This window comes from Balaenoptera borealis (genome assembly GCF_965194805.1).
Source record: "Balaenoptera borealis genome assembly, chromosome: 16".
In the NCBI taxonomy this organism is placed as follows: domain Eukaryota; kingdom Metazoa; phylum Chordata; class Mammalia; order Artiodactyla; family Balaenopteridae; genus Balaenoptera; species Balaenoptera borealis.
In genome coordinates, this window is record NC_138872.1 from 902825 (window position 1) to 930185 (window position 27361).

Here is a 27361-nt window from a genome sequence, read left to right on the forward strand (position 1 = left end):
GCCGCCCCCCAACCTGGCCCGAGCCATGGCCACAGCCGCCCGCTGGGGTCCCGCTGCCACAGACCCCTCGTCCCCAGTCCTCCGCCCTGAACCACACACCAGGCCCCGTCCCGGGGGAGGGTTGGCAGGGACCCCATCCTCTGAGAGGGACGTCGGGAGGCCTTCTGGTAGGTGGCCTTTCATCCAGGACCCGAATGACAGGAAGCAGCCAGGCGTTGGCGGGGGCGTGGGCAGGCGAGCAGGGAAGGGCCCAGCTAGAACCTTCTAGAACCTCGCACTGTACACATGGAGGCGAGAGAGGACCCTGGCAGATCCCTGGGGTCCCCTTGGGCCCGGGAACGGGGGCAACGTGGTCCCAGGTTCCCCGTCCCTCTGTCCTCGAGACCCTCCTGGATTGAAGCTCCGTCCGAGGGCAGGGGTGATGGGCCTGCCGGTTCCGGTTTCCTGCGGGGCCGCCCACGTCTGGGGAGGTGTTTGCTGGGTCGAACGGGGTGTTTGCAGGGCCACGGCCCCACCTCGGTCCCTGGAGGCCAGAGGGCAGCCTGTTCGGAGGGTCCTGCCGTCCGTCCGGCTGCGCAGCCAGGTCTGCGGTGCCTGTGACGCTGATTTTACAGAGATGCGAGCCGTGCTCTGAGTGAGACCCAGCGCTCACCATGGCAGCTTCCAAACTTGCAAACGCTCTGCGGCACCTCCGCAAAGGTGGGGAGCGTCAGGGCCCGGCTCCCCAGCACCCCTTCCTGTCCCGCCCGCCGCCAACCCGTGTCCCGGACCCCCGCGCGCCGCCAACCCGTGTCCCGGACCCCCGCCCGCCGCCAACCCGTGTCCCGGACCCCCGCGCGCCGCCAACCCGTGTCCCGGACCCCCGCCCGCCGCCAACCCGTGTCCCGGACCCCCGCCCGCCGCCAACCCGTGTCCCGGACCCCCGCGCGCCGCCAACCCGTGTCCCGGACCCCTGCGCGCCGCCAACCCGTGTCCCGGACCCCCGCCCCGCAGGGAGCCTGCAGCCGTGGCAGCAGGGAGGGCCCGCAACAGCAGGTTCTGCCTGGTGAGGAGCCCCCAGCCCCTCGGTGGAGGAAACGGCCCTCCCGGGGAGGCTGAGCCGAGGAGGGGACGATGCCCCCACCACCCCAGCTCGCCACAACCAAATCTGTGTTTCCAGTGCCAGGAGAACGCACTTAAACTCTGCGACGGACGTCAGGGTAATCATCTCCACCCGGGACTGGGACAAGGTCCAGGGCCTCCCTGAGAACAGGCCAGGGACATGTCAATCGCTTTGGAGAGCGAGCGAGCTGGAATGGGGTGGGGTGCTGGCTCTGGGACAGCCCGCACAGATACTGGCCGGCCCGGGCTGGGAGTGGTCGAGGCAGCCCCCCACCCCCACCTTGTCTCGCTGGGCTGGAAGGAAGAGGAAAGAAACTGCGGAGGGGGAGCAGGAAGTCAGAGGGATGGGAGCCTGCAAGGGGAGCTCTAGCCTTGCCCAAGTAGCTGAGGCCCTGCGGCTCGGCTGTGCCAGCTCCTGCCCTCCTGGTTTTCGGCCGCCAGGAGCTATTTGCAGACGTGTCTTTGTCAACAGGAGCAGAGCCGGGTTTACGGGCCCTCCTGAGCCTCCAGCTCTGGGCGCATCTCATCTCAAGGAGGAAGGTGGGTGGGGGCAGCACGAGGCTCGGGGGACCGGGGACCGGAGGTCGGGCTGGGAAGTGGGGGCGTGGAGCTGTGATGCTGGGGTCCCGCGGCCGGGCCCTTTCCTTGGCCGGATGACCTCAGCTTTGTCATCGTGTGAGTGGCAGAATAATAATGCCACCCCAGATGCAGTGACCATCCATCTGGTACAACAAACGTTAGAACATGCCGGAAATAGAAAAGCACCCCACCCTGCAAAGGGGCCCCCTTTCTCCCCCCTCAAGCCCCCTCCCTAAAATGATGGGCTCAGAAACCCAAAGGAGTAGCGTTCCCCCCCAACCCCCGCCCCCAGGCAGGACCAAGGACAGATACCGACACGGGATCAATAAGGACAAATCAATAAGCTCCCTCTCCTCCTTCCACGGCACCTCCCCTGGCCTGGATCCCAGCTCCCTGAGGCTGAACGTCCGGCGTTCCCTTCCAGGAAGGGACGGAGGCTGAGAGCCTGAGGGCCCAGCTGGACCCCCTTGCGTCCATGAACCTGGACAGAGCAGGTGGTGCTGGGCTCTGTGGCCTGGGGTCCAGCGGGGCCCCCAGGACCTAGTTTGGGGGTATCTCATCCACTCAGGGGTCCCACTGAGGATGCGATCCACGGTGGGGGCGGGCAGGGAGCAGCGCCTCGGCTTGCTGACGGTTCCTGAGCTGCAGGCCGTGGTGTGTGAGCGGCCTCGGAATCTCAGGGGCCCGGTGCTGGCTGGAGGACGCGGAGGACGCGGAGGATGCTGAAGACGAGGGCCCCGCCCGCTGCCCGCTGCCCGCTGCCTGGGGAACGTGCTGATTTAAAAATCCAGTCACTGGCCGAGGAAGCTTCCGTGCTCTGCTATCGGCTGCTGGGCCTGGGGACCTGAGTTCCCATTGTGGGCGCCCACCCACCACACCCCCACCCCCGATTCGGGCAGGCTGTGCATGTCGGTGGTCTGCCTTTCCTGCTGAGTCCCCTCCTGGGCAGGACAGCTGGGCACAGAGATGGGGGTGGAAGTGGGCAGAGCAGGCCAGGCCCAGGCCCACGGAAGGCTGTCTGGGAAGATGGCGTGCAGCTGTCACACGAGCTGCCTAAGCAAACTCGCCCAGGAAGCGGCCTGTGGCCTCCAGGGTCGTTGGCCTCTGGGCCTGCAGCTGATCCTCCGCTTTGGGTGGAGATGCACGGGCTTCCTCTCCTGACTTCTGTGCTGGGCCTCAGCCAGCAGGCCACAGAGAGGCCCCACCCCGCAGGAGCTGTGCAGCCTTCCCGGGACCCTCCGCCTGGTCTCTGCTGCCGACTCTGTTTTCATCGCTGGTGGGGGAGGCCAGCCGCCTTTGCCAGCCTGTGTTTGTGGGAACTCCGGCCCCCAGGAAACTGGCCTAGAAGGTCCAGCAGGGAGGGTCCACCCCGGCCCAAGGGGCCCCAACTGTGTTGCTTCCCAAGGAACCTGGGACGATGACGAAGTGCAGGTGGCCTCAGTTGGCGGGCGGGGGGCCAACCTCAGGGCTGGCATCTGGGGCAGACACGCTGACACCCCAGCCTGGCGTCCACTGTAGCGAGGAGCTTCCCTTGGTTAAGAGCAGCCTGGGAAATGAGGGGCAGTGCCCCGCTTTACAGGTGGGGAGGCTGAGTTGACGGGGGGTTGCCTGAGGCCTGTGGCCAGAGGGGCAGGATCGGGTCTGGGTCTGGGTCTCCTGGATCACACACATGGGGCCACCAGGGCACATGCCCAGGGGTGGAGGTGACAATCGGGGGAGGGGCCTTCGCTCTGCCCCAGGTCCACAAGGAACAGCCCCCCTCCCCTGGCCTGGCTGGTCAAGCCCGGGGGCCAGCAGGAGGCATGAACGCGGCCGTTCTCCCCTCCCTCGGGGCTGGTGGGGCCAGTTTCTGAGGACCAAGTTCTGATTTCCACCCCCAGGAGGGGTCCCTCCACGCCTTGGAGGTCCCTGGGCAGTGGACAAGACTGGTCTGGGCAGGACGTGCCCGTGGCCTGCCCAGTGCCTCTTCCAGGACGACCTGGCAGCTGCCTGCCTCGAGGGGCTCAGGATCTGGAGGGGGTGATGGGACACCCTCAACCAGCGATTTGGGGCTAGGCCCAGAGCACACACTCTGCTGTGCTCACAGAGGGCAGGTCCCGAGGGGGCCCTGGGGACACACGTGTGGGGTCGCACTAGACATGGTGGGAACCCAAACAGGAGCGGCAGCTTGGGGTCCAGGCCTCACATGCAGGAGGAGCCCCGACGTGGCACTCGCACTGGCCCAGCGGAGCCTGGCAGGCGGTGGGGTCTCCCACCCCAGGCAGAGCGCCGTCTGGAACTGCAGGGCCAGGTTCAGGGCCCAAGAGAGGACAAGGTGACTTGGAGGCAAAGGAGAAAGAAGAGAACCTTCCAGGAGGACTCAGGGCTCCCCTCGGAGGGTCACGAAGCCCCACTGGGCCTGCCCTCCGTCCTCATGCACAGCCGTTCAGCGTGGCCCGCCCCCGCCCCCTCCTCTGAGGGATGCTGTGACCCTCTGCCCCCCAGGCGGGAGCCGCACGATCCTCCAGGCTGGGACTCATTAGCAGGTGGCCAGCTGGCTGGGACAAAGGGCTTTTCTGTGCTGCGGGCTGTCAGAACGTAATTCTTCACGAAGAGCCGGACTCGCTGCCTCAGGGGTGGCAGGGCCGGCAGGTGTCCAGACACGTGCCGTTCCGGTCCTGGGTTAGGCCGTGGGGCACGAAGCCCTGCGTGGGGGTCCTTGGGCACAGTGCCCCTGGGACGCTCTGCAGCCTCCAGGGCAGGCGGCAGGGCCCACAGGTGGCAAGGAGAAGGCCCTGGGTCTGCGCCGCACCTGGCCTGGCCCGTGGGCCCCCTGTCTGGCCTCTGAAGGCGCCTGAGTTGTGTCGGGCTTCCAGCTCTTAGCTGTCGGCGCAGAGGCCTTCGCTTGAGAGCAAAAGGGCGACTGCCGGGCGGTTCCTGTTTAATGGTCATTTCAGCGGCAGCAGCAAGCGTTCAGCACCAGCCAGACACGGAGCCAGATACCAAGTGCCCGGCCGACCCGCCCCCCCCCCCCCCAACTCACGACGGCCCCATGAGCGGGACTGTTGCCATCCCCACTTAACAGCTGGGGAAACGGAGGTTCAGAGAGGTGCCAGCCGGCAGGGGCCGTCAAACCCCCCGCCACGCTTGCTGGGTCCACAGAACACTTGGAGCAGACGCGAGGGCCAGGGATCCCATTCATGCCCAGCTGCTTCCTCACCCTGCAGAGCGCTTCGCCCTCCTCTGGAGCGTGTTTATAGATAATTAACTACTTAGCAGAGAGGCAGGTGGGGGTGGGGTGGGAGGCAGAGGCACGCGGAGCTGTGAAACTGGAGGCCGGCCAAAGGCGGATCGATACCGTCTGAAAAGACGCTGCAAGGTGTCGTAGGACAAAGTCCAGCTCACAGGAATCCCGGCTATGGCAGCGGGGCCCCTGAAGGTGGGGGAGTGGGGCTGAGCCCCTGCCAGATTGGCTCAGAGGGAGAAGGGGCCCTGCGGAGCCCTGGCAGGAAGGGCACCTGTCGGCATGTCTGGTTCCGGACAGCACAACCCTCCAGGCCAGGGCTGTGGGACGTCACGGACACAGGGAACGAGAAAACCTGCTGGGGCAGCAGGCCCTGATCCTGGCACAGCACAGCTCGGGCTCGCGGCTTAAATCCAGAGCCTGCAGGAGGACGGGCTGGTGTCTCGGGGAAGGCCAGGTCTTGACTTCCTCTGTGGTACTGTCCACTTCTCCTTGCAAGGAGAACGTTCAGTGATTTCGAGGCCTCTCAGCTGCCCTCTCCCCTCTCTCCCACCCCTTGTCCCAGCGTCGATGTGGCCTCTGGCTGGTCAGCAAGGGCATCTCTCTAAGAGGCCTGGTTGGACCCACCTGCGAGTGGAGGAAAATGACGGCGTGTCCCCTTTGGAGAAACGGCCCCGATTCTCACATTCCTCCTGCACTTGATGGCTTTCAAAACTTTTGCTGAAAGAAATGGGCAAAGAGAGAGACTCAAATATGGGCTTTCTCCCAGGAGCCCCAGGGAAGGCATTTGGTCACGACTGAGGCTGGAGGGGTGTGTGGGGGGGGCGGCAGGGGTGGGGGGGGTGGGGTGGGGTGTGGCGCTGTCCATGGTGCTGAGAGCTGGGAGGCTGCAGGGGCCTGGGGGACGTGTCGGGGAGGCCTCTGGCCCAGGAGCATGGATATGTGTTTCCATGTAGCAGTCAGAGTGACCTGGGGGCTGGACACGGTGCCCCTCCCTCGGGGCCTCACCGTATGTGTGCTGGACCAGGGCTCCCACCGAGAGACTCGATCCCAGGCCAGGCCAGGATCTTCCTAACAGCCCCCGAGAGATGGTGCCAGGGCCCACGTGGGGCTCTGGTGGGGTGTGGTCCCCTGTGTGTGTGTGTGGAGATCCCACTGCAGGACTGGCTGCGGGGGCTGCTTCGGAGGGTGGGCGCGATCTCTGAACTGAGGGAGGGCAGGGTGGCCTGCGAGGCCCCAGGGAGGTGAGGCCACTAGATTCACTTCAGATCCAAGCCTGACAGATGATGGGGAAAGGATGAGGAAGAAACAGACAGTCTCTGAACCCTCCCCAGATCCCAGCATCCTTACTCCTGCCTGGCCCAACGTGGTCACCATCCCTCCCTCCTGGGTAGCACCTGCCCCAAACACCTGGATCCTCTCAGCCTGAGTGTGTGGGGTTCAGCCAGGGTGGGGTTGACGTGTGACGCAACAGGGGCCCCCTCTGGACCCAGCCTCCCTTATGCTCTCTTGCCAGGCACCCACTCACCCACTCATCCATCCATCCATGCATTCAACATGTTTACCAGCCCTACTAAGTGCCGGGTATGTGTGCAAAGCCTGAATCCTCCATTATTGGTGGGGGTGGGGGCAGGGGAGGGGCCGACAGATGTGACATCTGGGGGGTGAAGGGTACTAGGAAGAGAGGCGAAGCATGGCCACGGGGCAGAAGTGGGGGGCGAGAAGTGGGGGGGCGAGAAGCTCATCCCCACAGTCCATGTACTCGGGAGCACCGGGCTTTTCACGTGGCCCCTCTCAGGGGTGCTTGGGTCTTAAAGGGCCTGCGTGGCTGGGTCAGGGGCTGCGGGAAGCAGGAGGGCGGGCCTGGGAGGGGACTGGAGGGGGCCCGTCAGCCACCCCTCCCCTGTGGCTGGGCCTGGCTGAAGGGCTGGAGGAGGAAGTCCCCCAGTGGCGTGGGTGTACAGGCAGGACACCTCCTCCTGGCCCGGTGAGCTCACAGCGTCACCCTTGGGCTCACGTGGGTCCTGCTGCCCACGGCCCCCTCCCCCCGTCCCCCCGCCCGCCCTGTCGCCTCCCAGGCCCGCCCTCCTGCCTCCCTCGGCCCCCGACCCAACCTAAGTCCCACCTTTAATTCCAGTCCCCGTTTATGCCAACAACTGGTTACCATGGCAATGTCCTTGGGACAGGGTGGAGGGTGGAGAGGGCAGCAGAGGGAGAGGGGAAGGCCGTTTCTGCAGAGAAGGCTTTTCACGTTAGCCAGTGGCCTGGCATTGGCCGGGGGAGCGTGTGGGGAGGGGTCTTCGGGGGCCTGCTCCACATCCTTCCTCCTCTTGGCCCCCACCCGGGATCAGCTCAAAGGGCACCATTCCTGCCACAAAGGCTCCAGGACGCAGGGACACGGAGGCACCTGTTCCCCAAAGTCGGTTTCATTCGTGTATGAACTGGGGGTTTTCCTTTCCTCTGAAACAGCAGTTTCAGGAGCGGCGGGAGGGAGGGGCCTGGCGGCCTGGAGTAAGCACTAATTCAGCTCCCACGACAAGACTAGATGATGAGTAGCTTCCTGCAATGAGTGCTTCCCGGCCGGGCGCAGGTGGGGAGGGAGGGCTGTGCAAAGTAATGCGTTAGGCCCGATTAATCTTGCTGCATTAGCAAATCTGTGGGGAAAGCCAAACAAGGTTGGACAGATGTGTGTGAACGTGTGCATGCGGTGCCCCTCTGGGTCCACCAGGGCCCCAAGCACCGTGCTAACCCCAGTCTGGCCTCGAGCTCCAGGAGGGATGGGCCTGCTGGCCGCGGCTGGGCTCTCTGGCTGGGCTCACCCGTGGGAATGGCCATTAAAGCCCACCTTCTCAACTGCGTGAGCGGGCCCAGGTGCAGGGAAGGGACGCAGGGCTGACCTGGCTGCGAGCAGCTGCAGGCTCCTGCCGAGAGCCCAGGCCTCTCTCCCTGTTCAGCCTCAGCCACCGGGCGATGCCAGCACCTGGCCCAGGCCAGGATGCCAGGCTGGGTGGGGGCCTGGCCAGATCTTCTGCCCAAGTCCTTGGGCCAAATCAGCTCTTAAAGTCCGAGGCCTCCTGCATCAGGGTTGCCTGGAGATGGTTGTCAGCAGATGGAGATGGGGGCCTCGGCCCAGGCTGAGTACCCTCTGAGGGTGGGGTGCCAGAGTCTGGAACTTAAGCAAACTCCCAGGTGATTCCCTGTGCATGGCTATGAGTGGATGTCCACAGTCCCCAGGGCTGCATTCCTGGGTGCCCCTTCCTCCAGGAAGCCTTCACAGATTGGGCCAGATCACCCTCTCTCCTCTGACTTCGGCCTAACATTCTCAGGAGCACCCAGATTTCATGAGTTCCGAGAGACGAGCCTAAAGGCAGAGGCTTGAGGAAGCATCCCCATCCCGAAAGGCGTGGGGAGTGCCACAGGGGGATGGGACAAGACAATCTCGCCTTTTCAGCCGGACAAACCCCGTCCATACCTCACCTTCCTAGGCTGCCAAATGAGGGAACCCCTGCTTCCCAGCGGTGCTGAGATGGTTAGAGGAGATTTCAGAGGGACCTGGAGCATGGTTGGCCTCTACCACCAAGAGAAGGTCGTTGAGCAAGGCACCTTCTGTCCTGGGACAGCACGGAGCAGGGACGGACAAAGAACCCAGCCGGGAGTCACCAGGGCTCATCCCCCCGTCACGCCCACCGTCCCTTCTCTGTGAGGGGGCGCTTCGCAGGTTCTGAACCTTGTGTGGCCGAGTGCTCTGCTGCGTGTGGGGAGTGGTCCAGGAGAGGCGGGGGTCGGGGTTTGCCCTCCTCACCCCCCTGCACGCAGTCAGCCATCGGCCGGGCCTGTTCCCCAGCTCCTGGTTCAGTGCAACTCTTCACCTTAGAGAACCTTCTGGTTCCTGGTGCAGAGCTGGCTCGGGGAAGGGGCCTAAGGGTGTGAGAGGAACCCAGGGTTTGCACTGGGGGTGGGGGCTGAGAGGGAGGAAAGGGTAAGAGGGGGCTTGCCAGTAGAAGTAGGCCACAAACCAGAGCAGGCTCCGAGCGAGTCGGTGGGCTGGCCCGGGGCGGGCTGTGCGCCGGGGCTGGCAGCCCAGGAGGTCGCGCAGAGGGCAGGGCAGACCGTGGGGAGCTGCAGTCTGTAGGGGCACAGGCCAGCCCTGGGACATGCTGTGCCTGAGGCCGGGGGGGCCAGGGTGCAGACCCTGAAGCTGGAGGGCCTGCTTGGAACCCCGGTAGTGACTGCATCACCTTGGCACGCGGGGTAACTCCTCTGTCTGCGCATTTCCTCACCGGGACACACAGGTAACCAAAGAGCCTGCCTCATAGGGATGCTGTGGGAGCCGTGCCTCCATGGCTTGGGCCAGCATCTAGGAAGCCCATGGGCAGGGTGAGGGCGACCGTCACTGTTGAGACTGGCCACTGCTCAGGGCCAAGCTTTTGGAAAGCTCTATTTATAGGCACCAGCCAGAGTGGATAGACAGCTCCCTAGAGGGGAGCCCTGGAGGCCTCAGAGCAGTTGTGGGAGGTGTGATGAGCTCAACCTGGGACCAGAGTGCGTGAGAGCTGGGGGAGGGGCAGAGGCGATGGGGGAGGGGAAAGGGAGATGGGCGAGGAGGGAGATGAGGAGAAAGAGTGGAGACAGGGGAGACCAGCTGGGAGGGGGCGGGAGTGGGGGGATGCGGAGGGGCAGGGGCCTTCGCTGATGGAAGCTGCTGCCTTGGGACCAAGCCTGTTACTTGCCGAGAGCATCGCCTGCGAGGGGCGGGGACGAGGGGCTCGGGACCCGCGTTCAGCCCCCTCAAGGGCGGGGCGCCGACTCAGGAGGAGCGCGGGGGCAGCTCCAGCCCCTCCTTCTCTGCCTCCATCCCGGGACCCGAAGTCTTGGTTTGGGGGCTGGGTTCTCCCCCCACCACCCCCGCAGAGCCCCCGGCGCACGGCGAACAGGGATGGCTACGGGGCTCGCGTTTCTGCGGAGGGGCGACGAGTGTGTGCGCCGCAGACTGTGGTTCCGCCGCACAAAGCGGCCCCTCCTGGCCCCTCCTCCGAGCACCTGCTGCCACCTCGACCCACCTGAGGGCGGAGCCCCTGCCGGGTCGTCCAGCACGCTGCCCGGGCATCTCGGTTGCGGCCGACATTGTTCGACTAGTCCGGGGGCGCCAAGGGTCTGTTCTCCGGGCACCTGGGCCCAGGTCCGCGGCCGCCCCTCAGCCGCTGCCCACCGCGCGTGGGATGGGGGCTGCCCTCACGCCGGCGCAGGCCCCCCACTCGCAGGCCGCGCAGAGCGGGGGGCGGCGGACCCCGGCCCAGGCCGGACCTGGAGGCAGCAAGAGGAGGCTTCGCCTGGGGCGGGGGCGTTAGGGTCCTCCCGCCCCCGAAGGGTGGGCCGCGGGGCCGAGGCTCCCGCTTCCCGGTCCGCCAGGGACAGGCTGATAGGGGGTGGACTCTATCCTGAGCGCCTGGTTGGGGAAGACCTGTGATTTCCAAACTGCAGAGCGGGGCGGGGGTGACGAAGTTAACCAGATCCGTGCGGGGCTCCCCTCCTGGCGCCCGGAGACCCTGGGTGCGCGTCCTCCCTCCGGGCAGGCGTCGGAGGCGCTGGGCTGGGGACGAGGAGGGGGTCAGTGTCTCGTGGTCCGCGAACCAGACCGCGCAGGGATTCCCCAGACGCACGCAGTGACTACCGGGCCCCCACTCGTGGCTCGGGCACGTCCCCAGCCCCAGGAGGTCGAAGGAAACTTTGGCCCTGCGCGGGCAGAGCGCAGCCTCCGCGCCCCCTCTCGGCTCGCGGTCCGTTCCCCCTCCTTCTCCCCTCCGATCCTCGCCCTCCTTCCCGCTCCCTCCTCCTTTCCCTCCTCCCCCTCCTCCTCGCCGGCTGGAGGCGGGCAGGTCCGGGCGGGGCCGCGCCGCTGAGCCCACAGCCCCGCGCTCCCGGCGCGGTAGCCGCCGCCGAGCCCCGCGGGAGAAGCGCCGAACCAGGCCCGGCGGACGGAGCTGCCCGCGCGGCGCGGGGGGCATGAAGTTGGGCTCGCGCGGAGCTCGGAGCAGGGGCGCGGCGGGTCCGGGAGCCGCCCGCATCTAGAGCCCGCTCGGTGCGCCATGGAGCTCGGGGGCCCGGGGGCGCCGCCGCCGCCGCTGCTGCCGCCGCTGCTGCTGCTGCTGGGGGCCGGCTTCTTGCCTGGTAAGTTTCGGGGCGCTGGAAGGACCCCCTTTCGCCCGGTTCAGGGCGGCCTCGGACCTCCGGAGCCAGAGGAAGGGAGCGATCCCAAGCCGCGGGTGCGCGCAACGGGGCAGCCGCGGAGGCTACCCCCACCCCCCACTCCAGACGCAAAAGGCTGTCCTTCGGCGAGGGCTGAGCCAGGCAGGGTTTGGGTGGGTGAGGGGAATGCTGTTTCAAGAGCTGGACCCAGAAGCTCCAACTTGGATGGAGAGAGGCGCGGTCCATCTCCCCCCTCCCCCACACCCATTTATCCATTGTGCCAAATTTCCTTGCAGACTGCATGGTGCCTGCCCACCTCCCCCCTGCACCGGGGTTTGGGGAATCAGAGGGGTGGCCTCTGCCCTTGGCAGGGCCCCACCCAAACCTCTTCTGCTCCCCCAGGCCCACTGGGACAGGGGAAGTTCTAGCCCCCCCGCTCCCCGTTCCCTGGGAAGCCACCTTGCTATTTCAGGGGTGAGTGGAGTGTAATTCTCTGGCCTCCCCAGTGAGGAGGGGGCTACACCTTGCTGTCAGAGGGACCAGGCTGGGGCTCTGGGCTGGGAGTGAAGGGTCCTGGGCGTCTAGGACTGATCCCGGGGGTACTTGTGAATGCCCTCCTAATGTCCATCCGTGACTCACAGGGGAGCAGGACCGAGCTGAGAGGAGCAGAGCAGCAGGGGTCTCCCGTTCCCCTCCTCAAACCCCCGCCCCCCCCCATGCAGTGGTCCCAGCGAAGTCGCCCAGGAGTGGCAGGGAAGCCCTCAGACCACAGATTAGCCGATGGGCAGAGCTGAATGAGGGGTCCCCTCCCCAGGCTCACTCCAGACCTGGTCATCGAGGGCAGGCTGTGTGTCCGTCCAAGAACACAGGGTGCCAGGTTCATTGTCGGGGTTTGCACTTAAAGTACCCCTTACACGTCAAAGCACGTATTTTTCTTGGGTGATTGCTTGCGGATGCCACAGCCAAAGGAAACAGGCTCTCGGTGGCTGCACCCTCACTCTCCTTTCTCCATCTCCCTTCCTGGGTATGCTCCCGCTGCCCTCTGCCCGCTCCTGTCCTGTGGTTACCCCCACCTTGTACTTTGAGGCAAGGTTCTCAGGACTCTGCTAGTAGCTAGAGATACAGTCCCTCCCTCCCCCAGTCATGGTCTGACGGGGACACTTCCAAATCAGCACTTATCATACCAGTTATCTACTTTCATGGTGAGGGGCACCATGCTAGGAAGGCTTCCCTGAGGAAGTTACAGACCCCCTTACAGACCCAGGAGGTAGGGGAGAAACTGCAGCTGGAAATAGAACAGCACGTGCAAAGGCCCTGAGGTAGGAGGGACGTGCTGTGAGAAGCTGGAAGGGAGCCCAGGTGCTGAGCACGGCCTGGCAGGAGGCCCAAGGGGGCATCCTGGACGGCCAGCATCCCCTGCCCCTGAGCCGCACGCCTGCTGGTCCCCGCAGTGAGCAGTCACGTGGAGACCCGGGCCCACGCGGAGGAACGGCTGCTGAAGAAACTCTTCTCTGGCTACAACAAGTGGTCCCGGCCTGTGGCCAACATCTCGGATGTAGTTCTCGTCCACTTCGGCCTGTCTATCGCACAGCTCATTGACGTGGTAGGTGATGGGGGGTGGGGGGGCAGTGACCTGAAGGGAGCACCCGTGTCTGGGAGGGGCTGGCCTGGAGGGGGCCCCGGGGCTGGCGGGGGCAGGGGGGCTGGATGAGCTGGGAGGGCTGCATCAGAGCTGCACATGGAGTGTGCCCCAGCCCCGCCTTAGCCCAGCACACAGGCTAAGCAAGCCGGGAGGCAAGGCAGGTTCTGTGCGACACCCCCAAGCCCTGCCCTTTTCTCCCTTTCCATGTAGAGAAGCTCAAAGGGCCAGATTTGCAGCAGGGGGTCCGGGCTGTCATCTTCAGAGGCAGAGAGCAGGAAGTACCTCTGTGGGGCCAGTGGCAGAGTTTAGGGCTTTTGTGTAAGTCGTGCTACTGCGTGGGATGGGGTGAGGCCGTGCGGCACCCTGGCAGCACCCTGATCTCCACCTGGTTCAGATGTGTTTCCCTTCCTGGTTGGGGACCAAGGCAGCTGCTGGGAGGAGGCCGGGGGTCCAGCCTCCAAGTAGCCACGGCTCTGGAGGGGCTGGGGCGTCCATTTGGGGTGGGAGCCCGTCCTGTGGGTCTGACTGGGTGGTAGCTGCACAGCCTGGGGCAGGGTCCCAAGGGCCTTGGAGGGTGGGCTCTGGCCTGGCAGGGAGGGGGCCTCTGGGAGCCTGGTTTGCTGGCCACGAGGAGGTCCAAGGCCGGCTGGGTTTGGGCTGGGGTCTCCAGCCAGCTCTGGTTCCACAGAGGGAGCTGGAACTTGTGCAGCTGCAGGAGGCTGTAGATCTCTCCAAGTGCCCACCCCACGCCCCTGCCGAGACCCCAACCCCAAGTGGGCTGCGTGAGGGGGGGAGCCGCCAGTTTTGGAGTCTGGAGGCCCTGGTTCCTGGCTCATGCCAGGTGTGTTGGGTGACCCTCAGGGCCCTGGTTTTCTCACCTGTGAAATGGAATGAGTGTGACAGCTCCATCTGGGGCTGAGCCGGCAACATCCAAGGGGCTCTGGGAGGTGGGAGGGGCGGTAGCCACATTCACATGGACAGAAAGGGCCGTGCTTGGACCCCATCAGTAGAGAGACCCGGTCAGTCCCCCTGTCCTGGCCTGTGCCCTCAGACCTCCTGGAACCAGGCCTTAAATGCTTCCTGTAAAGTACTCCTGGCTGGGGTGCAGCCAGAAGGCAACTCAGGATGGCAGGGGTCCCGACGCACTGCATTTGCAAATGCTGTTCCCAGTGGTGGCTGTGGCTTCATGTTCTGGGTCGGCTGCACCGCGGCCTGTCCCCCTACCTGAGCTCCTGGGGCTGCCTCATCCACCGCCCTGCCACATCGCAGCATCCGCCCCCCATCACCGCTTCTCCCCGGTTTGCCCAGGAGAGACAGCCTGTAGCACACCAGCTCCGAGACACCAGCGAGGGACCCACTCGAGGCCCCGTGGCAGCACCAGGCAGGACAGGAGCGGCTCCCAGGCTCTGCTGTCTGCAGCCACGCTGGCCAAGGGCACTCCTGCACACACGTGTGTGCTGACAAGACGTCCTTGCCCATCCTGGGTGCTGGCCGTTTGTGGAAGGGGCCGCCTCCCTGCCCCACTGTTTGTGGGGCTCGTGTGTTTGCTGCAGGTCTGTGACCCGGTGCAGAGTGCTTGTGTGTGTGAGTTCACGCCTGCAGAGGAAGCTGGGGAATTCCTGGGTGCTTCTGGGCCCCGGGCTGACGTTGCAGGGGCTGGAATGTACAGAGGGCACCTCAAACGGGTGCCTGGGGGGACAGCTGCGTTGGGGGGGCGGCTGGCATGAAGGGGAGGAGGCCAGGCCCTGCCACCTGGAAGCTTGTTCTGAGCCTGGGGGCGGGGGATGGGGCAGAGCCCGGCAGGCTGTCCCCAGGAGGGAAGGGCAGGGACGTGGTGATGGGGGCCGCACCGCAGGACTGCACTGCCAAGGTCGAGGTCGTTGGACGTGGTGTCCGGGCCCCACTCACGTCACACTTAATCCTCAGTGTCCTCTGGCAGCCTGTCCCAGGTGGCCCCGAGAGAGAGCAGGACCAAGGGCAGTGCCTGGGCCGCAGGAGATGTGGTCCCCTCCTGTGGCCTGGCTGATGGGGGCTTGTCCCCTGGGGGAAGCAGGAGGGGAGGCTCCCAGGGACACCAGCCCCCACCCCCGGCCCTGGGCACTTTGCTTGCTTGACCACCCTTGGTTTCTTTGGCCTCAGCAGTCGTCCTAACGGCCTGTGTGTCCCTGGTCTGGGGCAGATGGGGGCAAAGCTTGGGCCATCAGAAAGTGGGGGCAACGCTTGGGCCATCAGAAAGTGGGGACAACGCTTGGGCCATCAGAAAGTGGGGGCAAAGCTTGGACCATCAGAAAGTGGGGGCAAAGCTTGGGCCATCAGAAAGTGGGGTCAAAGCTTGGGCCATCAGAAAGTGGGGGCAAAGCTTGGGCCATCAGAAAGTGGGGGCAAAGCTTGGGCCATCAGAAAGTGGGGGCAAAGCTTGGGCCATCAGGAAGGGGGAGGAGGCTGGTTCAGGTGCTGCTCCCCACACCCTGTGTCCCGTGTCCACTCCCTCTTCCCCCAGGGAAAGAGCCCCTGCCTCTCTGGTCCCCATGGGCTCCCTGCTCTCTGAGGGGACCCCCCGTCAGCTGCTGAGTGCCCTGCCCCAAACTTTGGGCAAGGAGCCAGCCCCCAAGCCCAGCTGCCCTCTGAGTGGGCTGGGTGTGGCCGTGGTCCCTGGACGTTGGTTCAGAGTGGGGTGTGAGGACCCCTACGTCCCTGCACGGAGCCTGGCGGTCTTCTCCAGAGGCCTCCAGCCTGTGCTGGACCTGACGGCCCGTCCGTGAACCCGGGAGGGCTGTGAAGTCGGGGAGGTGCAGAGGCCGGAAGGGAGCTCACAGCGCGTGTGGTCCGGCCCTTCTCACCTGGACAGGTGGCCACTCAGTGACCCGGGGAGGAGCCTGCCGGGTCTCCTGCTCCCACCTCACCTGTCTTAGCCCCTCACCTGCAGGTCCTGAGGCTCAGGCCCTGGGGGGCAGTTTGGCCAGTGAGTGGGCAGCAGGAGGGGCAGGTGCCAGGTCACCTGGAGCCCATCCGCAGGGCGCTGCCCCGCCAGCCGGGGTGGAGCAATGCCGGTGGGCAGGGCCAGCACGGCCGCCTGGGAAGGGGCGCCGTCTCCCTCTCCCGCAGACCCTTGGGTAGCTGGAGGTGGGCCGGGCCCGGCCACCGGGGAAGTCAGCTGAACGTTGTCCTCACTTTCCTTCTGGCCCTGAGTCCCCTGCGGGCCTGCCATCCTGGGCGTGGCTGCCTCCAGGGACAAGGCGCTCACTCCCTCCTGAGATCACCCACTCCCCACGTTCAGCCCTGGCCCATCCTTTCGGGTAAGGAGTCTCGGCCAGAGAGACGTGTCCTGAACCCGAGGGCATCACAACCTGCCTTCTTCTCGTTTGTGCCCTAGGATGAGAAGAACCAGATGATGACGACGAACGTGTGGGTGAAGCAGGTGAGTGGGAGGGAGCCCCCACCGCCCCCCCGCCCCTCCCTGCCCCCGCCCCTCCCCCTCACCGCCCCCCCCTCGCTTCCCCCAGGAGTGGCATGACTATAAGCTGCGCTGGGACCCCGCTGACTACGAGAACGTGACCTCCATCCGCATCCCCTCTGAGCTCATCTGGCGGCCGGACATCGTCCTGTACAACAAGTGAGCCCGGGGTTCTTAGCCGGCAGGGTGGCAGGTGCCCGGGTCCAGCCGTGCTCCGGCCAGGCCGCTCTTCCAAGGCCGGCGTGAGCAAGAGGCAGGCGGCGTGTCTGGGCTGAGGGCAGGCTCGGAAGGAGGAAGAGTGAGTAAAGGAGGGTGTTGAGGCCTGGGGTGTGGGGGGCAGGCCCATCAGCGGGCAGAGTGGCAAGGAGACGGGGTCCTGGGGGCAGCAGTGGCGCCTGGGGCTCCGTCCCCGCCCAGGCTGGGGCAGGGGCCTCGGTCACTCACGGGCCGGGAAGGGGTCTGAGCTCCTCCCTGGATGACTGCAGGCCCTGCAGCTGCTCCCCCTCGGGCTGGAGTCCCTTCCAGAGTCAGTCCCTGTCCGGGGACAGTGGGCCCTGCCCACGCAGCTGACCGCGTCCGGGAACAAAGGTCGGGAGGTGTAGGGGAGGAAGCCCCAGGACGGCCTGCCCATCCCGGCTCGCTGCCTCCACCCCCGCCCTCCTCCTGCCCCTCCATCTGTGCCCGCAGTCTCCCCAAACCCCGCTAATCACACGCAAGCAAACAAAGCCTCTGTCTGGGCCGTGTGTCCCTGGCTCTGGAATCTGATCTCTTGGAGGGTGTTTCTGTGCTGGGGGACCAGGGTGTTATGGGCACGGCGGTGGCCGACGGTGGGCTCCAGAGGGCTGGCGTCCTTGAACTTGTCCTTTCCCGGGATCTTCGAGGTGTCCCTGACCTCGAGGCAGCCTGGTGCCCTCCCGCGTCCCCGTGTCCCTGCTGTGTCATTGCCAGGCCAGCTCACCCTGAGCTGAATCCACACTGGCAGATCCAGACTCGGGCCTGGGTGGCGGCAGTTCCACAGCACTTACAGCTACAGCAAATGGAAGCACTTGGTCCCCTCTGGTCCCAGCCATCTGCCCACAGCCCCCTGCCCTCCCAAGACCCCAGTGCTTCTGCACAAAAGCCCTCCTGGGCCCCCAGGGTTAGGCCTGACCTACAAAATGCTGCTATTTGATTATGAACGATTGGGCTCCTCTTGCAGCTTAAGTGATTCCAGTAACGGCAGCGGGTGAGCGGCCGCACGTGGAGGAGATGGTTTTCGGGGCTGGATTAAGGGGGGCCGCGCGGTGACGGAAGGCGCGGCAGGCTCTCCGCTCTCCCTCTGCGAGCTGCCCGGTCTGATCCTGCACCCTGGAGCTCTCCAGCCGCCCGGTCCCCCGGGGTCCACGCTCAGCCGCCCCAGCCCCCTGCACCGCTGGGACCTAGCACGGAATACGCCTGAGTGGCTCTTTGATCCAGAACATAGGTACCAGGGTCAGAACTCTGGCGCCCAGGGGAGCATCGTCAGGACTGCTCTGGGAGCCGTACAGCCCCGGGGACGGCAGCCCGGGAGAGTGGGGCCGCCACCCAAGGCCCCTCTCTTTCTGGCCTCCTTACCAAGACCCATGGGAGGTAGCGGGATGGACCTCCAGCTTCTCTTGGGAATGGAGATCGGCACCGAGGCCCTCTCTGGATGGGGCTGGGCGTGGGTGAGGACAGACCCCAGAGCTGGTGGCTGATGCTGGCCGGACGGCCACTGAGGAGGCCTGTTTCCAGGGGCAGCGGGTAGCTGGCGGCCAGGGCCGTGTGCATTGAGTGAGGCCGAGCGGTCAGCACAGGCTGCTGGGCGAGGGGCAGGGTTGGGGGGGTGCTTTTCTGATAGCTTCGGGGCACCCCTTCAAGGTTGGAGGGCGTGCACGTGAGGCCACGCCACCCACTGGGGGCTCCCCTGCGTCGGCCTGTCAGGCAGAGGGTCTCACGTGGTTGGGCGTCTGCGGCCTGGAGCAGGAACGGGACCAGCCGGGTCGGGCGCCTCTTCTCCGTGTGCGTGGTCCCGCGGTCCCGCTGTCCACACCCCTGGGCTTGCTGGGGGCACGGCCCCGTTGGGTGGTGCTTTGTCCCTCGGGCACAGGAGCCAGCTATGGGGGAAGGGCGGGACGTCGGGCAGCGGTGACGGGTAGCGACAGCGTGCCCTGCTCCTTCCTGGGGCTGCACTAGGCGCCGGGTCCCACGTGCAGAGCCCTAGGCCCTCTGAGGACCTGGCCGGGGCCGACGTGCCCTCAGCACACGAGTGTGAAGACACGGGCTTGGTGACTAGCGTCCGGTGCCCCTCAGTCCTGGGGCCAGCTGTCTGGGGGGTGTCCTGGGGGGAGGAGGCGAGGTCTCCCATCAGCGTTTCAGAGCCGAAGTGGCAGGGCTGCTGGAGGGGCTGGGGGAACGGCTGCCGCCTCAACCTGCCTGTGGGCACCACGCACGGTCAGCGTGGGCAGCCCAGGCCTGTGGGCACCACGCACGGTCAGCGTGGGCAGCTCAGGCCTGTGGGCACCACGCACGGTCAGCGTGGGCAGCTCAGGCCTGTGGGCACCACGCACGGTCAGCGTGGGCAGCTCAGGCCTTGTGGGGAAACAGGCCGACAGAGGGGCCCCCGAGGCCCAGGTGGCACCCACTCAGGACCCAGACTGGGGACCGGATGCTTCCAGCTGCAGAGGAGAGAGTGGCTGACTCTGGGGGCAAGAAGGGCTCTCGGGGGGCCATGAGCAGGTGTCCCTGTGTCCCCACGGCCGGCTGCCTCACCTCTCATGGTGTCAGTGTGCCCCCCATCCCGCCATGGGTGCCTTTGGTGGAGAAAACCGAGGTGGACGTCACTGTCTGGGAGGCCCAGGGCCAGGGCTGCAGGCTGGGCACTCTGCCCACGAGGAGAAGGGCTGGGACAGCAGCCCCTCGCTCTGTCGCCCGCCCCGGTCTGTGGACAGGGCACCCCAAGGCCGAGGGAGAGGCAGGAGGGCTGAGGGCCTGGGATGTGACGCTGGAGTCCCCGTCCTGCTCGGGGTGGGCCCAGACTGGTCTTTGCCTCGTTGGGCCTTGGACTCCTCACCTGTGCAGGAAGGCGGGTCCTGCCTCTAAGTCTGGGGGGGGGGGGTCAATGGGGAGAAAACACCGGTCTGGAGCAGGAGAAGGTGGCCGGAGGTCCGGCTTCTGCCCAGGTCTGGGGTGACCGCAGGGGACGAGGTGCTCTGCGTGCTACCCAGGGGCCCCCTGTGTGCCTGGGGCCCCCGATGTGCCGTGGACGGCCTTTCCAGCCGCAAATAATCACGGTCGTCACCACCATCAAGCTTGGGCGTCAGGCGCGGTGTGGGCCGCTGAGACGGTCTCCACGGAGCGTCGCCCCCAGGGTAGGGGTGACAGCGAGGCGGGCGGGCGAGCCACGAGCCCAGGGCTGCCCCCTCCGGGCAAGGCCACTGCGGAGTGGGGGCGCGTACGGCGGGCGGGGGGAAGAGAGCTTCCGGGCCGCGGGTGCTGGGCACCTCGCCCACCACCTCTCTCTCCCACCCAGCGCGGACGGGGACTTTGCCGTCACCCACCTGACCAAGGCCCACCTCTTTCACGACGGGCGGGTGCAGTGGACACCCCCAGCCATCTACAAGAGCTCCTGCAGCATCGACGTCACGTTCTTCCCCTTCGACCAGCAGAACTGCACCATGAAGTTCGGGTCCTGGACCTATGACAAGGCCAAGATCGACCTGGTGAGCATGCACAGCCGCGTGGACCAGCTGGACTTCTGGGAGAGCGGCGAGTGGGTCATCGTGGACGCCGTGGGCACCTACAACACGCGCAAGTACGAGTGCTGCGCGGAGGTGTACCCGGACATCACGTACGCCTTCGTCATCCGGCGCCTGCCGCTCTTCTACACCGTCAACCTCATCATCCCCTGCCTGCTCATCTCCTGCCTCACGGTGCTCGTCTTCTACCTGCCCTCCGAGTGCGGCGAGAAGATCACGCTCTGCATCTCTGTGCTGCTCTCGCTCACCGTCTTCCTGCTGCTCATCACCGAGATCATCCCGTCCACCTCGCTGGTCATCCCGCTCATCGGCGAGTACCTGCTCTTCACCATGATCTTCGTCACGCTCTCCATCATCATCGCGGTCTTCACGCTCAACGTGCACCACCGCTCCCCGCGCACGCACACCATGCCCGCCTGGGTCCGCCGCGTCTTCCTGGACGTCGTGCCGCGCCTGCTCTTCATGAAGCGGCCGTCCGTGGTCAAGGACAACTGCCGGCGGCTCATCGAGTCCGTGCACAAGGCGGCCGGGGCCCCGCGCTTCTGGCCGGAGCCCCGGGGGGAGCCCGAGCTCAGGAGTAGGGGCCCCGCCCCGTCCCCGACCCCGACCCCGTCCTGCGGCCCGGACCAGCCGGGCAAGCCCCAGCCGGCCTGCACGTCGCCCTCGGACCAGGCCTCTGCTCTGCAGCCCTCAGAGGCCGAGAAGGCCAGTCCCTGCCCCTCGCCCGGGCCCTGCCGCCCACCAGGGCTCGCCAAGGCCCGGTCCCTGAGCGTCCAGCACGTGTCCGGCCCCAGCGAAGTGGCAGAGGGTGGTGTGAGGTGCCGGTCCCAGAGCATCCAGTACTGCGTGCCCCGAGAAGAGGCCGCCTCCCCAGCCGACCGCCCGGCGGACGGCTCCCCTGCCTCGCTGACCACGGCCCCCTCGGCCGAGCTTCCGCCCCCAGACCAGGCCTCCCCCTGCAAATGCAAGTGCAGGAAGGAGGCGGAGGCACCGAATGCCGCGCTCAAGGCCCCCGGCACCGGAGCGCCACCCCTGCCCCTGTCGCCAGCTCTGGCGCGGGCGGTTGAGGGTGTCCAGTACATTGCAGACCACCTGAAGGCGGAAGACATGGACTTCTCGGTAAGTCCCCGCCGCAGCCGTGTCAGATGGGCCCCGCTGCCCTGTCCACTCTGAAGGCGGGGGTGGCCGGTGAAAGACCCAGAAACCAGGCCCCAGAGCCGGCTGCTCAGCTTGGAGGCCCCCCCCCCCACTGTCTGCTCCCTCTGCCCCAAGCCTCCGAGACCAGCAGGGGTCCCTGCGGTGACTGAGTGGCTGGCGGAGAGCAGAGTGGATCTCGGGCACCCCCTTTGGGCTTCAGGGCGCAGGGAGCCTGCAGGCGGGGGTGGGGCTGCCAGCACTATCTGTAGCTGGTGAGCGCCTCCCCTGACCTCAAGCGCCCCCCACCCCGCCAAGGGCTCCCGGAGAAGGACTGGGGGGTGTCTGGGCCCTGGGGTTGGGGTGAGAGGGGCTGAGAGGAGAGAGGAGGGGGCTGAGTGGCCTCAGCGGCCTGGCGGGGGGAGAGGAGAATTCAGGCCTGGGACACAGCCCTGCCTCTCTGGCCGGCGCCCCTGTGCCCAGCTGGGGAGAGGGCGCCTGGGGTCCGGGTGGGCAGGGCGGGTGCTCAGACATAGCCGAGACTCAGGGTCCCGTGGAGTTGGTGGGGGGCGGCAGTGGGGCTGCTCCCCGAGGCTCAGGCTCCACTGGCCACGTCGTGGGTGCTTGTGAGGGTGGGTCCAGGCTGGCGGCCGAGCCCCAGTTCAGGGCATGGGCAGAGACAGGCGGGCAGGGGGAGGGCACTGGTCAGTCGGCCTGGTCATTACCGGCTGCTCAACCTGGGCATCGGTTATGCCGCAGTGACCTTGCCCCGCATTAGCTTCTTCTTGCCCGTGACATGGACCCCGGGTGCGGGCGTGACACTGCTGTCCCCTCCCTGGACCCGGGGGCGGGTGTGACACTGCCGTTGGCTCCAGGAACCTCCTGGTCCCTTTGCTTCCTTGGGAATGGCCCGTGGTCGTTTCCTGGACATGCGTGATCCCTGGGGACCGTCTGTCCCGTGGCTAAACCCCACCTCCAGCAGGGAGCCGGTCTTCCAGTCATCCCCCTGAATCCCAAGGGGCTGTGAGGCCACCTGGGGGTTTCTGGAAGGTTCCGTCTTACAGCCAGCTCTTGAGACAAGAGGAGCTCTGGCTCTGGCGCGGGCTTGAGGGCCTGCTGAGCAGAGACCGACGCCTTTGAAGTGTCCCCAGGATCTCGGAGGCCCAACGGTCCTCAGCGCAGGGCCGGCCCCTCGTCCCCAGACCCCTCCACCAGCGTCGCGGGCCTGGCTGTGGCGACCTGGTTCTGGTTCCGGGCGTCGTCCCCGGGCTCTGGGGAGCAAAGCGACTTCACAGGAACCAGCCTGAGATCGGGGCTGGGGCAGCTTTGTCTGCGAGCATTTCATCCTGGGAGGAGGGGCGGTTTGAAAGGCAGCGCGGAGGCGCGCGCCGCGGGGCTGCTTCCTGGAACAGAGGGTCCTGGCGATGCCTCGCTTATAGTGACCCCATTTGCTCTGGTTTCCTGAGAATAAACACGGCTCTTTCAGCTTTGGCTTAAAACTATCAGGACGCCTCTGATTACTTTAAACATCAGAGCACAAAACAGCAGTGAAAAGCCTTCTTTCCCTTGACGGCCCCACAACGGGGGTGTGATGACCCCGCCTTGCCCGGGCCTATCAGTCCCGCTAGCGTCTGGCTGGCCTGAGCCTGGGGGCCGCATCCTTTCTGGTCACTCAGGGGCTGGCAGCTGCCCACCCAGGACCCGCCTGTGGTCTCCCTGAGCCTTTGCCCTGGGGTCGCACCAGGTGGAGGCCGGGACCTGCTCGCCCAGTGTGGACGTGTAACCACGGCCCGTCCTGCGCCGCCCTGGGCCTCGGGGTCCCACCTGCAGACGGGATGGTGCAGCCACCTTCCTCGTCGGGTCCAAGGGAGCGACCGCAGGTGGTGCACCCAGCGCGTTTCCCACTTAGAGCCCGGGGTGCCCCCCTTGCCCTTCCGAGGAGCCCTCTGCCCCGGCAGCTGCCCGGCTCAGAGCCTGCTCGCAGCTCAGGGCTGTGCCCACCTTCACATGTGACCCTCACCCTCAAGGGGCTTTAGGGACAGAGCTGAGAGACCCACTGACCCATGAGGGGCTCGAGCCACGTGGGCAGCCGGCCGTGAGTGCCGCCCCGCGGCAGGGGCAGGAGTGGAGGGCAGTTGGGACTCAGCTGTCACTCTTGGGACGCCGTCCACCGTGGAGCCTGCCCTGGGCTTTTTGTTGGAGGCCAGGCCCCATTACTCAGGTTGCTCCTGGCTCTTGCCCCGCACAGCCAAGGGGCTGTGGGTGCCCCCTCCCTGGGCCTCACTTGCCCACCTGCAAATGGGGGTGTACTGGCTGGTCCCCACGGCGCCGCCAGCTTTAGCAAACCCAGAGCACGTTACGCCGTGACACAGCGCGGACCCTGGCGTTCCTCCAGAGGCATCACTACCTTCTTGGAGCTCAGGCAGGTGAAGTCGGGGGGCCACCCTGCTGGCCCCTGTCCCCTGCAGTGGCTCTGCTGTCCACCCCCCGTAGAGGGCACTGACCCTGCAGCCCACTGCTCCTGAGCCCAGACTTCAGCTGCACAAGCCGTTTCTCTGTGGCCCCTGTCCACCCCTCACCCCAGTACAGGTGTGCCTGTGACCTTGGTGACCTTGGGGCAAGGATAGGAACAGAGCTTCTAGAAGGCTGGCGCTGCGTGAGGCCTGAGGGTGCGGCCGCGCATGACCGGGTGTGTCTGTCCGCAGGTGAGGCAGGACTGGAAGTACGTGGCCATGGTCATCGACCGCATCTTCCTCTGGGTGTTCATCCTCGTCTGCCTGCTGGGGACGGTGGGCCTCTTCCTGCCGCCCTGGCTGGCCGGCATGATCTAGGGGGCTCCCCGCGCTCCATGCGGTCACGCCACTCACCAGATTGCCCCCCGTCATCTGTCTGCTGTGAGACGGCCTTGGAAGCTGCCTCCTGGGGACCTGCCCGGGCGGCTGGTGAACGCCTGTCTATCTGCAGGGCGGTGTATCCGGAGCATGGTGACATGATGGCCTCCCGCCAGGACGCACGTCTGACCGCTGTTGGCAAATGTCCCAGCCGCCCCGACTGTCCCAGGGCCACGCCCCTCGGCCACGCTCAGCCCCTCTCAGCCCCGAAAGCCCCTCGTCCCCGTGGGATCCCCGAGGCCCAGGCACTGAGCCGGACCTGGCTGCCTCTCCCACCCGGGCCTGGGGCACCCGTGGGTCCTCAGACCTGCTCTCCCTGACCCCAGAGGCGTCAGCAAACATTCGAACCTCATTTGCCAGGGGAGGGTCCAAGCAGGGATTTTATTTTGGTCTGTTCTGGGTAAACTAACGAAAACCCAGATTTTGTGCCTGAGGGGCCTTGGGGATGGAGTGATGAGACGTGGTCCTGCTCGGAGGAGAATCTAGTGGCAGGTCCCCCTCGGGTGAGGGATCCTCAGCCCCAGGGAGTCCAGATGTCTGCCTTCCAGGGATGCCGGGGGTCTCGGGCCAGCACTTCACAGGGGCCTGTGATGCCCCCAGACCCCCGTGGGCCCTGGTACTTTGTGAGGGACCCGGAGCCACGTTCAGGACCCAGGTCGGGCTCCCCAACACCTCCCGTGGGTTCCCCTCTGCTCACAGCCCGGGGACCCCTCTGGGGCATAGACACAGGTAGGACTTCCCTGACACAGTAGCCATGGTGACCTGGGGGGACCCGAGGAGAGCCCATCTGGCCGACTTGGAGACCCTCTGGAGTGTGGTCCCTGGGGGTGGAGCCCCTGAGAAACATCGAGGGGGTGGAGGGGACCCTCCACAGGCCTCCCCCCAGCCCAGGAGCCCCACCTCACACCATGCGGGGGCTGCCCTGCCCGAGGTGGTGGGGGGAGGTGCCCACCCCGCCGCCTGTGAAGCTCGGGACGGCCCCCTGGACATCCAGACCCCATCTGCCCATCTCGGATCGGCACCTGCCTCCTGGGGCCATTGGGGCACCAATCCCAGGATGCTGGGGGAGAGCCCGGGTGGGTGTTCACCAGGACCCAGGACCGGGCGGCGGAAGGGGGGAGGGCCAGGCCCCCGAGGATGCAGCCGGGACGCAGATCTCAGATGTCAGCGCCTCAATCCTCCTTACGTAAGCGGATCCAGCGCCAGATATGGGGCAGCTGTGGGGAGCCCTGGGGGTGCCCAGCTGCAGATGCTCTTTTCTGGGTCGGGAGAGCGCAGGAGCCCCAGGGATGGGGATGCTTCCCCTTTCTGGTTTCCGCTTTTTCTGTTTTTTGAGACCCAAACACAAGTCAGAAAATCCGCACACAGAATAGATCACCCACATTCCCACCAAATTAACCATGACCACTATTTTGGAGTATTTGCCTCTAGGGTTTTTGTTTTGTTTGTTTTGATTGACATGAAATTTACCTATGACAAAATGCCTGGTCTTAAGCCCTCAGATCAGTGAGTTTTACTAGATTCAACCCCAAGGCCCCCATCCACCAGAGCCCCCTCCAGCCCCTTCCAGCCTGTGCCCCCGTGGCAGTTATGGCTCTAATTTCCTCACCAGAGGTGGTCTCTGCCTGTCCCTGACCTTGGTATGAGTGGAACCCCCCCGTTCTCAGCCTTTCTGTCCTGTTCTTCCACCCGGTGTGGTGCGGTCAACACCCACCATGGCTGTGTCTCCATCCATAAACAGTTTTGTCGTTAGTTGCTAAGTGGTGTTTTTCTGTCCGAATAAACTAAAGCAAGTCTGTGTCTCCGTCACCTGTGCTGGCCTCTGTCCGGTCATTCTGACTCAAGCCGCTGTGTGCAGGTCCCGCTGGGTGTCCTCCTTCTTTCTCTTAGTGTTGACTGTGTTTCATTTTCTGTGTCTTGTGATGTTTTGACACCTTGGGGGCCTCACACACTCGGGAGAGGGTTGTTTCAGCACCATTTGTTGAAACACTGACCCTTCTATATTAAAATGCCTAAAAACAGTTTCCTCATATATTTTCTGTGCTTTTTAATGGTTTTTGGTCCAGTATGGGTTACTCCATCACGGCTAGAAGTAGAAAGCTGTATCTTGTCTTTTAATGCAATCTTTTGAAGAGTTAAACTCCCCGCTCTTTGTTGCAATTTCTGCTACACTGGGATATGGTTAGGCCGTCTCTCTTATTTTTCTGTTTGCATGTATTCTATCCCCCTACATAGAAGAAAAACTTGATCTAGTTGGCTAATCTTGGAGGTTATATGTTCAGTGTTTTCCCTGCTGGCGGCTGCTCCTAACTTAAAGAGTGTTGGTATTTTTCAAGAGCTTAACAAGTTGATGTGAAAACTGTCTCCATCATGCCTCCCACCTCCAAAGAAAGCAAGCACCTCGGCTGCCCTCAGGGATTCTGGAACAGCCTGGAATCTAGTCTAGGTTGCCACCGATGTGATGGTCTGGGGAAGGCTTGACGATTCCGTGAATGGCGAACGTCACTAGGGTTTTTACTTACCTGGGATTTTCCGTGTATCGGGCCTAAGTGCTGGTTACTTTCCCTTTCTGCAGAAAACTCCACCAACCGGATTTCGAAGAGGATCCCGTGTGACGTGTGACCTGCCTTCTCAGACTTTGTGGGCCTCAGAATGTATTTTCACCCCGTTCGTTTCAGTAATAATTCTGCTGGGCATGAAATTCGAGCCTTTTCCCTTCAACATTCTGAGGTCATTTCCCCCCACCTTTTGACGTAGAGTGACTCTTGTCTTTTTGTAGAAAAGCGTTTAAAGAATTCCCCCACCGTCTTTGTTTTTTTGCATCAGTGAATCTAAGGGTATGTTTTAAAAGTCAGTCCCATTTCGCCCTCTGTGACTTTCCATCTGGGATCTTAAATCCTCCTCTAATTCTCAAATCTTTAAAAAGTACTTATTTCAACATTCTGCCCCCTCCATTGACTTCCTGTTTCTTCTTGGAGCCCCTCATGAGGATGCAACGCTTTTTCCATTTTTATCCTCCCCCGAGCCCCTGGGTGGCTTCTCTCCCTCGGATCCCACGGCCTGTCTGAAGTTGGGCCCGTAATTACTGAGCCTGCCTCACCGACTTTATTTCTCCTTTTGTTTCCCACGCCATGTTTCCTCGCACCTGTTCATTTCAGCTCCATGTTATTACTACCCGTCCTTCCGTCTTTGAAGATACTGTAATTTTAAATTAATGGACGAAAGGGGACCCGCATTCTCCTTCAACTCCCGAGACCTGCTCGGCGGTCATGCGGCTCATATGTCGCGTTTCCCGTTAACTCACCTCCCAAACCCGGGAGCAGCGCAGCGCGTGTGAATGTGCGGGAGCGCGTGTGCCTACAGGGGGAGATGCACACATGCGTGTGTGTATGTGCG

The 27361-nt window shown here is 64.8% G+C and overlaps 1 protein-coding gene across 3 annotated transcripts; it reads left to right on the plus strand.

Moving 5' to 3' along the window:
* Window positions 1–10856: 10856 nt before the first annotated feature.
* Window positions 10857–26762, plus strand: CHRNA4 (cholinergic receptor nicotinic alpha 4 subunit). 3 transcript variants are annotated; one of them, XM_082360526.1, is made up of 7 exons: window positions 10857–11071; window positions 12541–12692; window positions 16105–16149; window positions 16235–16344; window positions 19715–21059; window positions 23780–23863; window positions 26541–26762. In XM_082360526.1, exons 1-7 carry the CDS (start codon window positions 10990–10992, stop codon window positions 26715–26717), a joined length of 1995 nt encoding a protein of 664 aa, XP_082216652.1. In that variant the 5' UTR covers window positions 10857–10989; the 3' UTR covers window positions 26718–26762. The 3 variants fall into 3 exon arrangements, with proteins under 3 accessions (XP_082216652.1, XP_082216654.1, XP_082216653.1); XM_082360528.1 differs by having other exon boundaries at window positions 23780–23796; XM_082360527.1 differs by having other exon boundaries at window positions 23780–26633.
* Window positions 26763–27361: the final 599 nt, after the last annotated feature.

Bases quoted from the DNA above. Each gene is read 5' to 3' on its own strand.
- CHRNA4 (XM_082360526.1), top strand. From the start codon at position 10,990: ATGGAGCTCGGGGGCCCGGGGGCGCCGCCGCCGCCGCTGCTGCCGCCG. The intron at 16,150-16,234 runs GTGAGTGGGAGG...CGCTTCCCCCAG, and splicing joins CGAACGTGTGGGTGAAGCAG to GAGTGGCATGACTATAAGCT. The intron at 23,864-26,540 runs GTGGGCCTCTTC...CCCTTTCTGCAG, and splicing joins TCGTCTGCCTGCTGGGGACG to AAAACTCCACCAACCGGATT.